At 40.7% G+C, this 17,430-nt stretch overlaps 1 protein-coding gene across 1 annotated transcript; it reads left to right on the top strand.

Moving 5' to 3' along the window:
* Positions 1-2,247: 2,247 nt before the first annotated feature.
* On the top strand, positions 2,248-16,562 carry SLC38A2 (solute carrier family 38 member 2). The gene is made up of 16 exons (XM_029206283.1): positions 2,248-2,514; positions 3,647-3,844; positions 4,130-4,211; positions 4,357-4,472; positions 7,406-7,479; positions 7,582-7,674; positions 7,805-7,886; positions 9,308-9,390; positions 9,788-9,846; positions 9,938-10,105; positions 10,514-10,593; positions 10,710-10,810; positions 11,396-11,520; positions 11,879-12,023; positions 12,128-12,225; positions 13,544-16,562. Exons 2-16 carry the CDS (start codon positions 3,729-3,731, stop codon positions 13,640-13,642), a joined length of 1,521 nt encoding a protein of 506 aa, XP_029062116.1. The 5' UTR covers positions 2,248-2,514; positions 3,647-3,728; the 3' UTR covers positions 13,643-16,562.
* The last annotated feature ends 868 nt before the right edge of the window (positions 16,563-17,430 follow it).

The following is a 17,430-nucleotide window of genomic DNA, read 5'->3' as shown; positions in this document are numbered from 1 at the left end:
TATGGCATACTGATATTTTAAATTCTATTTTGTTCTATTGAATTCAAGAAAAAAAAAGCGTGTAGCAATCCACTGAATTCATCACTGTCCTTTCCTGGGTCCCGTTCTGCAGCTCTGAAAGACACTGTTCTGCTAAAACATTTGCTTAGGAATAGAGCAAAGTCATAGCACTTCTGACCAACAAGAATTTGGCGGTATAATTTCCTAGGAATTGGGTCAGGGTACTGTGTCCCATGCATTCTAGCCCAGGGCATAAGGGCAAAAACTCAAGCACATCAGGCCTCACTTGGAAGCCACTTGAGTAACCAGATATGCCTCAAGTGGCCTTTGAAAACATGAATCAAATTTGCCAACGAAAAATCAATGTTTCAATACCTCCCCCTCGTTTTTGTCATTTACTGTTCAGGTTCTTGTCATAGAGAAGTCAGAACAAGATTACAGCCCTCCCCCCAACACACACGCACACGCCCCCTCAATTTTACAGGTTTCCTTAAGCCTGCACTGCAATACAAACCACCAAAACATCCAATGGACAAGAGAACTAGTCTGAGAGTAGGATTTGCCAACCATAACCACCTCTATGCAGGGGACTAACCTGGATGAAGAACTGATTTAAGATCTTTTGATTTTCATCAGTTGAAACCTGATAGAAAGGAACTTCCAGCGAGTCCTCTCTAGCCCACTACTAAGATTGCTTTCCAGACAAGAGTTGATCGGTGTTATTAGGGAATGTGCGTGGAAGAAAGGTAAGTTTTTTCAGCCCCAAATGTGTATCAAGTGCCAAACTTGCCCTGGGGAGCTCACAGTCTCCCTGGTAAGACTACAAACTTGAACAATTTTGAGTACAAGACAGCATAGGTTTTAAAAAGTCCTCGCCACATGGGTTAGAAAACAGTCCCTGCAATAAGAGGGGTGAGGAGGGAGGCTTTCCCGAGACTCAGTGACTAAGCCTTGAGTGATGGTGAGAAGCTGGGCACTAAAGCAAGCAAGAGTATTGTTTAGGTGAGACTGGTCTGACCAGTCGAAGGGGTGGGGGAAGAAAGCAGTATAAAGGGGAAATCGGGTCCCCCCACGTCAATCATGAACACTGGTGCAGGCCGAGGGCACCCGCAGCCTCACGTGCCACGGAAATAGACAGTTGTACAGATTTCCTCAGGAAAACATTGAAAGCAAAAATTGTGATCACCCTGCCCAATCTCTCCCACGTCCGCAAAAGGAAGAGAGCAGTAAGTCAGATCGTTTGTTTATTCATTCATTCAACCAACAATTCTCTCTCCTAAGAGGCCTTTGTCTCAAACCTTTCCGGCAGCACCGAGTATTCCACAGCGAAGGGGCCCCCTAGTTGCCTGGCTCAGCAAGACCACATCAACACTGGAAGGGGAGGACCAGCATTCCAACCGAGGCAGCGCCTCTGTAAAATACAAGGAGAGAGAGGCGAGGAGAGCTCTCCAATTGGGGTGGGGTGGTGGGATGACTGCAATGTGTTTACGAAGGGAAAGTGGGACTCCTACACTTCATCGGAAGAGCGAAGCCCCCAACCAAGGACCCCTTTCAAGGAGTCTGGCTTACTGGGCAGGACGTAGCTTTACCCTTAATAGGGTTTTCCGTGTCCGTATAGAAAGGATCTCCCGAAATGGAGCTGCCAACCGACCTAATCAGGCTAGTTTTGAAGAGTGAAAGCAGGTCTAGGAGGAGAAGAAAGAACGAGAACAGAAACCTACCATGGAGACAATGTTGCTGCGTTGGCCCAACTTTGCTAGAGAAAACCCCCATGTAAATCACAAAAATAACCGGCAGGAAAGGATTGGGTGGGCGAGATGTGTCCCCAAAAAGCCTCAAGGAGAAGGCAAAGCCTGCTGGAAACTCGGACAAAAGGGTATTTGAAGGAGAAGGTTCCTGAAAGACAACCGCATGTCTTGGGCACCAGTCCGGGCTGAAAGGGACAGACCGGGGGAAGCACGGGGGGCGTCTTTCCAAGGCTGACCAGGAGACAGCAGAGCGGGGTTGGCCCGGGAAGGGCGGGGGGCGCCAGCGGGCGGGGCTAGGCGGCCCGAGTCAGCCGCGGGGGACGGACGCGGGTGGGGCGGGGTGGGGCCTTGCGGGCCCGGGCGGGCGGGGGGCGGAGCCCAGGTGGTGTTGATACACAAAGAGCAGGCACCCGGCGGCTGGGGCCCCGCCCACTGACGCGTCCTCCAAGGCGGCCGCTATAACCCGCCGCTCGCGCCGCTGGCTCCAGAGCCGCGCGACGTTGCCATGCTGGAGCGCTTTTCTTGCAGAACCGACAGCAGCTCGACCACGCGTTCCCGCACACTCGCTCCTTTCGCTTCAGACGGCGGACGCCGGACCACTGGGGCGGCAACTTGCCATTTCCTTGTTTAGTTAAAATTGCTTTCCTGCCTCTAGTTGGATTTTCCGTTTTGTTTTTCTTTTTTTTACGATTTTTGTTTGACTGAGAAAAACTCACCGAAGGCGTTTGCGTGTTGTTTCCGGGATACAGGAGTCGAGCCTACCGAGGTAATGTGCGCGGGGGCGTCTGCAAAGGGCTCGGGGCCCGGGCGGGAGTGGGGGAGGGGCGTCCGGGAGGGGCCGCGGCGGGAAGGCAGCTGCCGCGGTCGTTTACTCCTGGGGAGGGCTTTTTCGGTGTGCTAGCCAGCCTTCGCTCCCGGTCCGCACCGGGGTCGCGGCCCTCCTCCAGGAGAGGGAGGGGCGCGGGGGCCGCGTGCCCGCCCGGAGCGGAGCCGCATCCTCCTGTTAGGGGGAGGGGAGCCAGCCGGGCCCCGAGGCTCCGTTGCGACGAGTCTTGTGACTGAATTGAATTAATAAAAATAATTACATAAACCGGTCTTGGAATTTGGGGGCGACGGGAGTGGGTTCGGGCTTTTAGTGTAGCGGAGGCCAGGATTGGGGAAGACAAGCGGGAACGTTTGACAATCGGCGATCGATATTGCATCAGTTTCCTTTTCGGGCAGAGGAGGGGCCGGCCGGGCGAAGCGCTCGCGAGCCAAATGCCTGTGGACTGGTGTGCTCGAGGGCATGGGCGTGCGCGTGTAAACAAACCCTCGACGCCTCTGCGCGCCCTCTGCTCCCTTTCTCGGGAGAGGACTCATGTTCGCCCTTTCCGCCCCCTTCGAGTCTGTCTGCTGCTGAGGCATTTCGCCATCTGGGGGCTCCAGGTGTGAAAGGACGAATTACGCGGCATTGCTATTGTAAATGCTAGAAAGGGGGAGCTGTGCGCCTGGGCTACATGCAGTGCACACCTAGCCAATGCCTGGGTGGGATGTTTGCCCTGCGTGCCTGTGCACGACCTAGGAGGCTGCGGGAAAAGCAAAACAGAGCCCCCGCACCCCTCCCGTGAAACTTGAGAGAATGGAGAGGGAGAAACACTAAATTCCGTTGGAGAGGGTCATCGGGGTCCGGGGGGGCGTGGGCCTCCGCAGGCGCAGCGCTGCAGGGGGACCATCTTTGTTCTCCGCGGCTCCGCGGTCTGTACTTTTCCGCCCCTCGGCGCGCGCCCCCGCCCTTCGCGCTCGGCTGGTACTTTTCCACTCGCCTGGCCGGGGATGAATCAGCCTAGCAGCGCCGCCCGGCGGCGTCACGTGACCAGGGCGGGCTCTGCAGTCTTGACGCGCCGCCTCTACCTTCACAGGCAGCCGCGCGGGCCAGTGCATCTCCAAGGACAAAAGGAGCCCAGCGTTACTCGCTGCGCCGGATTCCTCCTGCCGACCAGCATGAAGAAAGCCGAAATGGGAAGGTTCAGTATTTCCCCAGATGAGGACAGCAGCAGCTACAGTTCCAACAGTGACTTCAACTACTCCTACCCCACCAAACAAGCTGCTCTGAAAAGGTGGGAGACGTTGTGTGCTTTTTAAAAAACGGCTTGTGTGCATCGGAGGTTCTTTACCTGGAACTCTTCTGTTGCTTTAAATTACTGTAGCGTTTGGAGAGAGCGTGTAATCTCTGGAAGATTATACGGTTGTTGCAATGACATGGTGTCGTGTGAAAGTCGACTACTACTTAATACGCATTTAAGTAAAGATGTGTGACAGCTAAACGCGGGGACCGTTTTGTGTTGAAGCATTCCTTTGTATATTTCAATCCAATTTAGGATTTTTTTTTTCTTTTTTTGTAGCCATTATGCAGATGTAGATCCTGAAAACCAGAACTTTTTACTTGAGTCGAATTTGGGGAAGAAGAAGTATGAAACAGACTTTGTAAGTTAAAAATAATTTATGTTTCTGTGGCTTTATGGAGTAAAAGAATAGTTTGACTTTTAGATTTCAAATCTAACTTGCCCAAAGCTGGTTTTCTCCATTTAATTATTGTTATATGTTTGGTTATCGTTTTCCCTCTATGTAGCATCCAGGTACTACTTCCTTTGGAATGTCAGTATTTAATCTGAGCAATGCGATTGTGGGCAGTGGAATCCTTGGGCTTTCTTATGCCATGGCTAATACTGGAATTGCTCTTTTTATGTAAGTATGTGTAAGTAGTGAGTCTGCCATGCAGGGCAGTAAATATGATGATACAACATATATTTTGGCTCCAGAGACTGAATTTACAGTTGAAATAGTTGGCTTAAAAATCATTTGCTTAAAAGTTAAAATATGAGAAATCTGAAAATCTCTTTATTCTGCTACGTAACTGCGTGATATCAAAAAAGCCAATTAGGTAGGAAAAATTAGGACAACTCTTAAAACCGATAATTAAACCAAAAAGTCTTTAAAGTCAAAGGGGATAGTTACAGTTGAATAGGGATTGAATATTTTAAAAGAACTGTTGATAAATCCAGGGTAGAATTTTTATTCTGGCAAACTCTGAAGCAAGAAATATTAAAAAGCATGGTATCCTTCAAGTCAGTTTGGTAAATTGACAGTCTCCCCAAGGACCTGTGGCTCCTTTTGTACATAAAGAAAACAACTTTTTTTTTTTTTTTTTAATATATAGGGTGTGGTGGTATTTGTCTAACCTAGAACATGTTTTTAAGAAAAGTGAGTCATAATTTTCTGGACCCTGAAAAGCAACCCATATGTGATTTTTTAATTTATTTTTTGTTTTCTTTTTAATATTTATCTCTTCCAGGTCTATGTGATTGCCACAGCAAAAGATGAATATTTTAATAAGTACCTGCTTTGAATTCCCTTTTTTTTCCCCCTAGTTGTCCAGTTAGAATTAGTTACTCCTGTGCTTTCCAGCGTAAATACCTAGAATAGAATTTTGGAGCTGTAGAAGACTTTAGAACAGCAGTTTTTAACCATTTGCGGGGGGGGGGGTCACTGACCTTTGGAGAATGTAAAAGTATGGACCTGATTATTCCCAGGAAAAAACAAGCATAAAAGAAAAATACATGTGAAGTTTAGTATGCGTTTTCAGTGATGTTTGTATCATAGCAACTAAGATTGGGCTTCTGTGGGCTCCTGGTTAAGGAACTTTCAGTGCAAGATAGTGTGATTTACTATCAGGCAAAGAAACCACATATGCACGTAGCATGGAATTGTCTCTTTGCTACAGATATGTTTTAGTTAACTGACTGGTGCCTTCTACTCAAGTTATTTTTTTCTAGCAGAATAGAATGTTCATGAAAAGAAAAGCAGACCTTCGCAAAGCTCTGCTTCGTGGTGAAATTCCACAGTGAAGTTAAGCAGGGCTTTGAGCTTTGGAAGCTAGGATTCACTTAGCTTGTTTCATTAGCATGAGGCTTTTTGAGATCTAAGACCAAGAGCCAGGAATTTTTGTAGAAAGGACCCTAGAGTTTCAAAGTTTTTAGTGGGGTACTTGAATGGCATCATTGCTAAATATTTGAAACCTTTCCTAACTCTTAATATAAAAACTGGAGGCAGTTTTTAAATGCTCCCAGTGTGGTTATGGTGCAGAATTTACATGAGATAATATGGCACCTTTGTTTCGTAAGAGAAAGCAAAATTCTGATATGTTACCCTTGCACTTTTGAAATTATTTATACTCTAATAGGGTCTGTATGTTTGATGATTAACCATTTAATAAATGGTTAAATAATATTAAGAGTGCTAAAGTGAGTTTTTAAATCCATCAGTATTTTACAACGTATATTTGGAGGTATAGACGTAAATGGTTCAAAAGCCACATGGCTGCTATCATCTGGTTAAACAACTCTTGTAGCTTACCCTATAAAGTAGTCTCAACTTGAGGTTGAAAGTGACCTCAAGGGTTTTGAAGTCTATTCATTCCTCATTGTCCTTTCTGTGTAAAAGAAAGGACTGAATTTGTCAGCACACTTTGAACATTGTCTTTGATTAAGCCATGCTTTGTCCAGTTAGAGATGAGGCTGATTGTGTCATTTCCACTGCAGATTAGACCCCATGAAACTTTGGGCATTAGAATGGCAGCTTAATGCTACCACCTACGTTTAACTAAGAGACATCAGTTTCTTTGCCAGTACCATATAAGGTACTGTATTCAGTTTGCCAGTAAAGAATTTGGAAAATGTGACTGTCTTCTTGTTTGCAGAGTTTTCTATGAGTTTCCCTGATTTTGATTTGTTGTTGTTCCTTTTAATAAAAAGAAATTTATATTCTTCTTGGCTTGCCTGGGGGGAAGAAAGTAAAGCTGGAATGAGAGATGACGTGTGCCCTAAAGGAAAGCGTAGTGACTTAGTAGAGAACCTTTAGTTCCTCTCTATTCTATTTTTTTTTTTTTCTCCTGTTCCATCCAAGCGAAAGTACTGAGGGAGGAGACAGCCCAGTCGGACTGATAGCCTGCTTGTTCTAGCACAGGCATTGTTTAACTGACAATGCTGGGCCTGTCTTCCATACCATGGTGTGCAATGTAGTATATGGTTCCAGTAGTTACTTCTCTGATTTGTGCCCCTTTGTTTGTAAAGCTGTGCCTGACACTTAACATGTCAGTATCTTTCCCTCCACTTCCTTTATAGTCCCATTCCTTTGCTTATCTATGTGGTCCAAGTAGTCTCAAGACCTTTCCTGAATCTGTCTCATTTGTATTTCACAAGTAACTGGCAGGTGTTAAAACCATTTTATAGATAAAAGAAACTATACAATGCAGAGAAGTGGCAAGTACACAGCTAATTATCATGGTGCCAGAATCAAAATATAAGTCTTGTAACTCTACCACTGAAAACTTAGGTTTTCCAGTGTCTCCCAGCACCTTTGGTTCAGTGGGTGAACCCTGTTCTTAACCAGTACTGTAGAGTTATTACCTGAGACATGATGCAGTCATGTTTAGTGCCAGGTAAGAGAACTTGTTGACACTGTAGTCAGGAGAGTGAACACCTGTCCTTGGGGGCATTCTGTCTAGTACACAAAATATTAGGACAAGTTCCATATTTAATGTTTAAATAAAGCCAAAAAGAATTGTTTTTAAATATAGACGTGCTTATTTATAACCCTGTGCCTTTTCCTTCTCTCATCAGAATCCTGTTGACATTTGTGTCAATATTTTCCCTGTATTCTGTTCATCTCCTTTTGAAGACTGCCAATGAAGGAGGTATGGTAGCATTTTTGATATTTCTAAAACAGTTATGCCTGTCATGATTTTCTTCCTCTTATAAAATACTTTCTTCATGCTTCTGTGTTCCTTAAATTACAGGGTCTTTATTATATGAACAACTGGGACATAAGGCATTTGGAATGGTTGGAAAGCTTGCAGCCTCTGGATCCATTACAATGCAGAACGTTGGAGGTAAGAATTTTTAAAGGATGGTTTGGGTAGACTTTTTTGCTCTTTATGTAGCGGAGAGTGGTGACACGTTACTTTTGGTGTCACATGCCACATTTTGCACTTGTAATGGTATAATTTTGTTTTCCTCCAGCTATGTCAAGCTACCTCTTCATAGTGAAATATGAGTTACCTTTGGTGATCCAGGCATTAATGAACATTGAAGATACAACTGGGTAGGTGCTAAGTAAGGTTACTCCTAAGAAACAATTACAGTCTAAAATGGTTAGATACATTTTTATCAAAGTTGGATACAAAATGATTATCAGTAAATTATTTTTTGTAAATGCCCCTGTTGAAACTGACCAAGAAGTCCTGCCAGAAACTGATTTGAAACTTTGAGAATGAAAGGCCAAAGATAGTAGTTATAGGACAAGTTATACTAGTTCTATAACTCTGAATAACAAATTTCTAACCTGCGTGTGAAAACAGGTTTTCTGGAACTACTTACCTTTTCTCTTTATATTTACTGTCCCAAGAAATTATAGTTGAATAACTCATACCCCAACCTAAGTTAGGACTAACATTTTGAATTACATTAAAAATCAATTCCTGTCTGATTTTTGTGAATTTGAAATTTCATATATTTAAAGTGCAGAATACCAGAAAACGTATGGCTATGCTCTACAAACCTTGTCCTTCTAGCGAAGTTATTCATCCGAGTGGACTAACAGGTTTTTATCTAAAGTACACATGAGGAGGGATAATGTACTTCCCAGCTTACATGCAGCTCATTATCTCAAAATAGAGAGGTTTGGTTATCTCTGTGGCATTTGAAATTTAGTTTAGTAAGCTGATCTTTAAATATTAGTTTTCTGTGGGGGGGGGGGTCTTTATTGCTGAAGTGAGCAGAGTACAATTGACAGGGCAATTAGAATTTGAAAATAAGTGATTTTAAATAGTGTAGTTGATTACCTAAAAAGGAAAAGGCATTGCTAGAATTCTTAGGAGAGATGCATAACATTTTCTCTTGAGTTCAGAAGGGATCTTTTTACTGTTGGAGTCAAGGTGGGTCAAGGTGTCACAACATACTCTTGGCAACCTGGAATAAGTTCTTGTTTTAGGGGACTGGGTTTTGTTGTTTTGTTTTTGCCTATGTATTTTATCGAAGCGTGAGAAATTCCTTGTTGAAATGTTTAGTAAGTACATTTGCTAACAAATGTCTGAAAGAAACTTGTTATAAAATTTCCTTGTTTCCAGCATCAAAAAAAGTGAGCTAAAGCTATGACGAAGTTGGCACACAGTTTTCTAAAAATGCTTAAAGATAAGATTACTGGCTTAACAATGCCGCTTTGTTGCCTACATTAGTATCAAGCCTTTAAGCATTTTGTGTTATGAATCAGCTGGCAGCCTTCCCAGAGCAAACAGTGGGACAAAAGTTACACTGTTTGAGATCCCATCTCTAACCTGAGTGAATATTCATTGAGCGCTCAAAGTTAGAAATCTATTCTGTCTATGTGGGCTTTTTGAATAAGCGATACTCTTTCCAAACCTGTCTTTTTTTAAAGTATAAAACGAGTCTTGTGAAAAGAAATGTATGTTATTCTGAGTATATTTGTGGCTGGTTGTGACCTTGTTTTTCTTTTCTTTAATTCAGATTGTGGTATCTGAACGGTGACTATTTGGTTCTGTTGGTCTCACTGGTACTCATTCTTCCCTTGTCACTGCTGAGGAATTTAGGTGAGCAAACCCACCTCTAAAGAGAATTGAAATGAGCCTCACCAGCTGGTTGGCTTCCTCTTAATAGAAATTAATAAGAGCTAAAGAGCCCCGAAAACATACCTTTGTGAATTTCAGCATTCAGAACTTGGAGGTCTTTGAAAAATTCTAGCAGAATGGTTACCAAAGGGCCCAAATATTCTGTTGACATTTACAACATCTTGTGCTTTATAAAAATAAAAAAGGATAGTTGTTATTGATTTAGTTACTAACAAGTATTTTTAAGTTATTCTACATCTTACTATATAAGAATTAGAAATTTGATGTGTCCACACTGAAGTCTTGCAAGCAGAATTGAGTTATATTTGCCCTAAACCTGTTTTAGTAAACAAATACCAATTTTTTTTTCTCCTTATAGGATATTTGGGGTACACCAGTGGCCTTTCCTTGTTGTGTATGATGTTCTTTCTGATTGTGGTAGGTATAATTTTTCTTTAAAGCTAGAGATTCTTTTTCTAAGCCCTGTCACATTATTCAGTCTAACAAATGCAAAATAATGTATTTTCAGGTGATTTGCAAGAAATTTCAGATTTCTTGTCCTGCAGAAATTGCCTTTCTAATTAATGAAACAGTAAACAGCACCTTAGCACAGCCAACAGCTTTTGTACCTGATGTGGCTTTTAATATGACTGAAGGTGATTCTTGCCAACCACATTATTTTATCTTCAACTCACAGGTAACTATAATCTTTGTGTCCTCAGAGGAAGATTTTAGGGAAGAAAACAGGGAAAATACCCACTAGAAATTTTAAAACACTCCCAAGGTAAAGGAAGATCAGGTAATAGCTGCCCTTTAGGAAACATGATTAGCTCATTATTGAGGACTGAGAAGAAAGTGTTGGTTTGTAGCTTAAAATAGATTGAGAGATGAAATGATCATTTGATGTTCATAACTGATACATTTGGAAATGGAGGATATCGATCACACTTAGTGAAAAAATTAGAAGAGTGGGAGCTAATTATGCCAGAAAACATCATTTTAGGCTTTGATTCTAAGATTAATAAATATAAATACAAGCTGCAGAACTGTGATAACATGAGTTTGTTATATCAGGATATTAAGAAAGGTTTTACGTTTTTTGCAGACTGTCTATGCTGTGCCAATTCTGACCTTTTCATTTGTCTGTCATCCTGCTGTTCTTCCCATTTATGAAGAGCTTAAAGGGTGAGTGCTTTTTACCTACTTTTATATAAATTTATTGGAAAAACTAGAAAAATTTTCAATTACTGCTATAACTGCTGCTAAAGTATGCATCTGTATTTTCCTTTGAATTTGCATAGCCGCAGCCGTAGAAGAATGATGAACGTGTCCAAGATTTCATTTTTTGCTATGTTTCTCATGTACCTGCTTGCTGCCCTCTTTGGATACCTGACGTTTTATGGTAAATAATGTCTAGTTTACAAAAAGGATAGTTAACGAAATGGAATTGATACTTTTATATGTATACTTCTGTCACTTTAAAAACTCGGTCTGTTTTGGTATATTTCATATTTGTGATGAACGATTGAATTTAGAGCTTAGAATTTCCTGTAGCGTATATTGAGTCAGTAACTTCTAGAATCCACGTTCCCAATTCTACCATTAGCCATTCGATGGCATTTTTTACGTGATGTGCTTGCATTTAGGTTCAGCCTGACTCTCCTCTCCCACCCCCTTCAGATTAATACAGCACACACACACACACACTGTAAGCCAAACCATGGGATTTAGCTATTTAGCTCCTGTTGTTTTTAATGGGGGTCATGTGGCTAAATCTCTCCTTGGTATTTAGAAACTTTTTTTCAATGTTATTGTAATTGCATTAACCCTAATTCCAAATTAATCTTATTAACCTCTTAGTTTGTGGTCGTTTTGTGAGTAGCTAATAACTTTGGTGCAGATTTTCCCGTTAAGTTAGATTTTCTAACTAATCTCCAAAGAGGACAGCACACTTGAAGCTTTTTTTTTTCTTGGTCTTTCTCTGTAGAACACGTTGAGTCAGAATTGCTTCATACCTACTCTTCCGTCATGGGAGCTGATATTCTGCTTCTCGTCGTCCGTTTGGCTGTGTTGGTGGCTGTCACCCTGACAGTACCTGTAGTTATTTTCCCAGTAAGTAACCTTTCAGTAGGAATGAATTGTGAAACATGAAGATTTGTGTGATTTCTATGTTTTGGGAGAAGGGAAACACTGCTACAGCAGTATCGAGTTGATGCAGGTTTTTGAAGGTGTTTTTTTTTTTTTTTTTTAATGTTTCATACATCTTTAAAACATATCCTGGGACATTTTTTTCCATAATTGAAGACACAGGGATCTTTCTAGTGTTCAGATATTTAGAAAACAGCAATTGAGGAGGGGTACAATTTTAGTATTTAAATAGCTGCTAGCTGATATATATATCCTGTTGTTTGGGGTTTGTTTTTTTCATTAATTAAATCTGCAGTTTTTATTTATCCACTTATTTTTGCAGATCCGGAGTTCCATAACTCACTTGCTGTGTGCAACCAAAGATTTCAGTTGGTGGCGTCATAGTATCATTACAATGTCTATCTTGGCATTTACCAATTTACTTGTCATCTTTGTACCAACTATTAGGGATATCTTTGGTTTCATTGGTAAGTTTTAGGAAGTATCAAAGTTGCTTGAAATATCAGGGATTTTAATGTTTATAAAATGAATAACAAGTGATTCTTAAAAACTGGTAAATGTTCTTTTACAGGTGCATCTGCAGCTGCTATGTTAATTTTTATTCTTCCATCTGCCTTTTATATCAAGTTAGTGAAGAAAGAACCTATGAAGTCTGTACAAAAGATTGGGGTGAGTGAGAGATTATGACTGGAGAAATAATAATAATCTCATGCCAGAAGTTCCTCAACTGATTTTAATTTTAGTCTCCTAAATGTCGTTTATTGTAGTTTCATTTTAAGTTTCTAGTAAACAAATATATCTGTAACTGTGTACTTCGCAGATGGAAGATTGGGAGAGGAGGTGAGAGATGGTTTACCATCTAATATGTATGCTTAAGTTAACTGCAAGAAAGTTATTAGATATTTTAGAAATAGGAATAGAGATAGAGTGTAAAGTAAAGATAATACAGACTCAACTTTCAACGTTGTTTAACCAGTATTTGTTGGACTGCCTACTGTGTGACCAGCACTTAAATGGGCCTGGAGTTATATAAAAGAGAAATAATGGGGTATTTAGTCAAATGAGACTAACCATTTTCAAAGCAAAGCTTGGGGGTTAGGGAGGGGGCTACTATTACACTTTAAAGTATAATAATGACTGATTTTACAAAGAATATGGTATGTTAGCCACAAATGATCCTGGTGGGGATATTTAGGAGAAAGACTGCATTTCAGTCCTTATTCGCCACTACTATTGTAGTCTGAGTAAAATACTAGAATTGATTGTGAACCAACAACTGTCATCTTATTTCACGTAAAATACGTAGTGCAGTAACTGAAGGGGGTAGGATTAGGAGTAGACCTACTCATGTCTCTTAGAAAAACCTCCAGCTTCGACTCAGGCTGCATTTTTAAGATGACTTGGATTTGATTTTGTAAGTTAAATTTTTTTCCTTCTAAAAAATGTAAAAATCCCAGTCCAGTTCTATTATATGAAATAATTTAGTTAGCAAAGAAAATTGTTTACCCTTTCATTTCATACAAAGGAATGAAAAGGGAAAGTTTGAGAAGGTTTCAAAGATACAGTTACTTAGTACTCTATAGATAACCCCTTGATCACTCACTTAAGACAGTTTAACTATCTTTGGCAAGGTAAAACTGTAGCTCTGTGAAGTATTATGGACATGCTTTTAGTAATTATAAGCCCATTTTTAAAAGTAGAAGGAGGGGGCTTCCCTGGTGGCGCAATGGTTGAGAGTCCGCCTGCCGATGCAGGGGACGCGGGTTCGCGCCCCGGTCCGGGAGGATCCCACATGCCGCGGAGCAGCTGGGCCCGTGAGCCATGGCCGCTGAGCCTGCGCGTCCGGAGCCTGTGCTCCGCAACGGGAGAGGCCACAACAGTGAGAGCCCCGTGTACAGCAAAAAAAAAAAAAAAAAAAAAAAAAAGAGGAATATTTAGCATGTGTTTTGTTGCTTGCTGATCAGTTTTCTCTGTGTGCTCATTGCAGGCTCTGTTCTTCCTGTTAAGTGGCGTAGTGGTGATGACCGGAAGCATGACCTTGATTGTGTTGGATTGGGTCCACAATGCCTCCGGAGGTGGCCATTAACCAGCAGCACCACTAAAACTCGATAGTCCATTTGATGCCAGTGTTGAGTCAACTCTCAACTACTATGAAATTTCACCTAATTTTTCAGTTTCACTTCCTTTTGAAGTGCAGATTCCTCGCTGGTTCTTCTGAGTGCAGAATAAGTGAACTCTTTGTTTGTTTTGTTTTGTTTTTAAAGAAACTATTCTGTATGATAGAAATGGATATTAACAACAAAACCACGAGTCTCGGGTTAAGGGAAGTGACAATTTTATTCCATTCCAGAGAATGGACGAACTCTTAACTTTAATCAAGCCACATGTTTGGCTGTGTCATTGTTTAACTTGGATATTTTATGATTTTACTTGAATGTGCCTAATGGAACCATTCGATGTGAGAAACAATTCTTCTTAATTTACAGCAAAGTATTGAAATAACCATTGGGAAAAATACTATTATTTTTTTGTACCAAAAATATTTAAAGACCTCAGAAGCACTATTCTTTAAAAATTGCTTTTTTTGAACTTTATCCAAAAGCAGTTGTCAGTGAATTCTGTTAAAAAATAATTCATTGTTATTTAAAAACAAATACTAGTATTATGAAATGATTTGCCTTCTTGTAGGCATACTAAGCCAAATACTTTTTTTACCCAAAATAATTTTTAGAGAAAATGATGTAATGAAACATTGTACCATGAATAGGAGCATAGTTTTTATTTCCATTCAGACTTCACCATGAAAGGATAATTGGTTGATTGTGGCTATACCAAATCAGATGAACTCTCATCATCACCTTTCTTCTCTGTCCCCAAATAATTTGGTTCATTTAGACTCTGAAATATTTATGGCTTCAATCTGTTAGAATGGAGGATAATGCACATATTTCTATGGGAAATAAAATAACTAATTTTGAGGTACCAAATAGTGCAATTGGGTAAAACAGGGTTTATTCAGTTGCATCTGCCTCCAGAGTTGTGTTAACAGCTCTGGGTTTTTTTTGGGGCCAGCCCTTTTTTGGCATTGCTTCCAGCAGTGGAAAATGGGCATTTGATGGCTGTAGGCCAAAACTATTCTACCCAGAGAGTACAACTTTTCAAAATGCTCATCTACTCCTGGAAGTGTGAATTACTTGACAGTGTATGGTTTAGTTGTGTTCATGTTTTGTCTACAGTAGAGGTCTAATCCATAGGTTACACCAATATTTGGTATAATATAAGTTCTCTTCGTATAGGCCACTGGGTTTCTCATGCAGTAAGCTTTTTAAAAAACTCATGTGCACTGGATTGTCATCTCATTCTTGTACAACATGGAATTACTTGTTTACATCCAACAAATGTTTAGCTAGGGAAAAGAGTGCAACCTGAGTGTAACTGTTGGTCCGACTGCATGATCACCCTTCCTATTTTAATCCCAGTTAGAAGTGAAAAAATTATTTGGCTTTAAGAGCACGTTTATTGTACGTCATGGTGTATGGTGAATATATTATTAAATAATGTGGTACTTTGCTCATCAGGCATAATGTCTAAAATCTAATATACATAATTCCATTAGTGGTTGGGGGAAGCAAATAATGGAATCATTAATTGGTCACCTGGCTATAAGGTTGTTCTCTTGAACTAAACATTTCTAGTTTTAGGCAAGGGCCAGAAATGTGGCAGACATGATTTTTGTTATGCATTCTTGTATTATATGTGACTAAATTACAGACAAGATGTGTCTGTAATCAAAGACCCTTGTGGAACTGGAAGACGTCTTGTAGTGCTACATTGGGTGAAACCAATGGTCCGTTTTTGTTTGTTTCTACGAAAATTAAAGTGGGGACCATCTCGAAAGGCAGTGAGAAGACAGATTCTACAGCACTGCTTTCATTCAGTTGGGCTTTTGGCACTCCATTCGACTCCAGAACCTCACCTCTAGCTCAGACCAAGAATTGGCACTTCTGGTTGGATTCCTGGAAAGAATTGCTCGTTGTGTATCTTAAGACTTGGCCAGGGAATACCAAGTAAAGAGTTGTTCTCTACAGTTTACATCCTTTCTTATGGGAGAAAATACCATGGCAACCAGGAAGAAATGAAAAAAAAAAAAATTCTTCTCATGGCAAATCGATGTGGGAGGCTCCTCCAATCTCCTGGCTGTTTGAGGTTCAAAATCAACTGCCAAGGGTAAATTCCATTGCATGATTTTCTTGGAGCTATCTCGTCTACCTGGAGGTTCCTAAACAGTGAATTCCCAGTAATGAGCAGTCTTCAGTATTAAAACCACTGTCGTGTCACCTCATTTTGCATTACTGTCTTCCGTGGATGTTTCAGTTATAACTGTAATGTTATTTATAGAACAGCATTAATCCATTAAAGCTAACCTATTTTTCAATATTTATGATAATCTTATGTACATACATTGTCCATATGTATTTGTAAATAGGTTGTATATAATGTCAGGTTTGGGTCTTGGGTTCAAATGTATATATTCCTATAAGTTTCTTAACTGCATTTTGATGAATTCACATTATGTATCTATAAGAATTGTCCCAAAAGTACCTGTACAGAGATTTCAATAAACAAATTGTGTAAACACTAAAAATTTAAAATACTGTTTAAATTGTATTTGCAATAAGCAGACTGGCTGAACATCACATTTTTTTCATGAAAACTTGGTGCAAGTTCAGATCTCTTATTTAAATTTTAAATAAGGTCTAAATTTTCAAAATGCAGTAGTTATCAAAATGATCTAGTGTAATAAAATCAAATATGATCTAGTGTGATTTAAGACCTTTGAGAACCTGGGTGTGTTAAACTTTCTGTATATAATGTAAATATCCCCACTGTACTGTTAGAGGCCAACAATTCCAGTATGATTTGTTGGCAAAGAGTGCTACACCGTTTCAATGAAACATCCTATGTTTGTTTTAACTGAACTAAAATAAATACATGCTTAATCCTGAGTAGTGGTGTTTTATTTAAAGTAATGATAAGTCGTGTCTGGTGTATTTTGTAAGCACAGCAACCTAGCACTTAGTAGGGTTCCATATAATGTTAGTGATTATAATGAAGAGAATGGTCAGAAAGTTTAAGTTGCTTTTAAGTTCCTAATGATGATAACCAAGTGAGAGGAGGAATGAAAAAAATGCTTAGCATCTGGAAGACCCAGGCTTGGGCCTGCTCTAAGCAGTGCATCAGAGTCACATCTGGGGAGCTTTTTTAAAATGCGGCTTTCTGGGGACTTCCCTGGCGGTCCAGTGGTTAAGACTCTATGCTTCCACTGCAGGGAACACGAGTTTGATCCCCGGTTGTGGAAATATCCCGCGTGCTGCTGGGCTCAGCCAAAGAAAAAGAAGGCAGTGTTCTGGAGCACTTGTGTATGTAGTCTGATTGCATAGGCTTGGAGAGCACCTTTTCTCCCAGAAAGCTACTCAAGTGATTTCTGATGCACAAATAAAGTAAGAAACAGGCCTGGGAAGAAGTCGGGTGAGTTCAGCCTTTGTGGAGTAGTCCCAGCAAAGGAGAGGAAGTGCTAATGGCTGGAGAGGAATCAGACCAGCTGAGGGTTACCTGAGAGATGGACACTTGGGAGGAACGTTACTAAGATACACAGGGGAGCTCAGGTATGGCCTGCTGGTAGTCTTAAAAACTTAGGGCTTAAAAAGTGAAACAACCAAAGCTGAAACAGAGGAAGGTACCTCAGAACAGGTGTGCTGGGGAGTGGTTCCAAAGGCAAGGGAACCTTAATGCAAGAAATTTATATCCATTTACTAACAATGTTCAAAAGGGAAAGAATTATTTGTGACTAGAAAGTACAGCAGTTTGCAACAA

Source organism: Monodon monoceros, unplaced genomic scaffold (assembly GCF_005190385.1).
Source record: "Monodon monoceros isolate NGI ecotype Baffin Bay Population unplaced genomic scaffold, NGI_Narwhal_1 Super_Scaffold_6, whole genome shotgun sequence".
NCBI lineage: Eukaryota > Metazoa > Chordata > Mammalia > Artiodactyla > Monodontidae > Monodon > Monodon monoceros.
The sequence above is the reverse complement of the archived record's forward strand: the minus strand, read 5'-3'. Positions and strand labels throughout refer to the sequence as shown.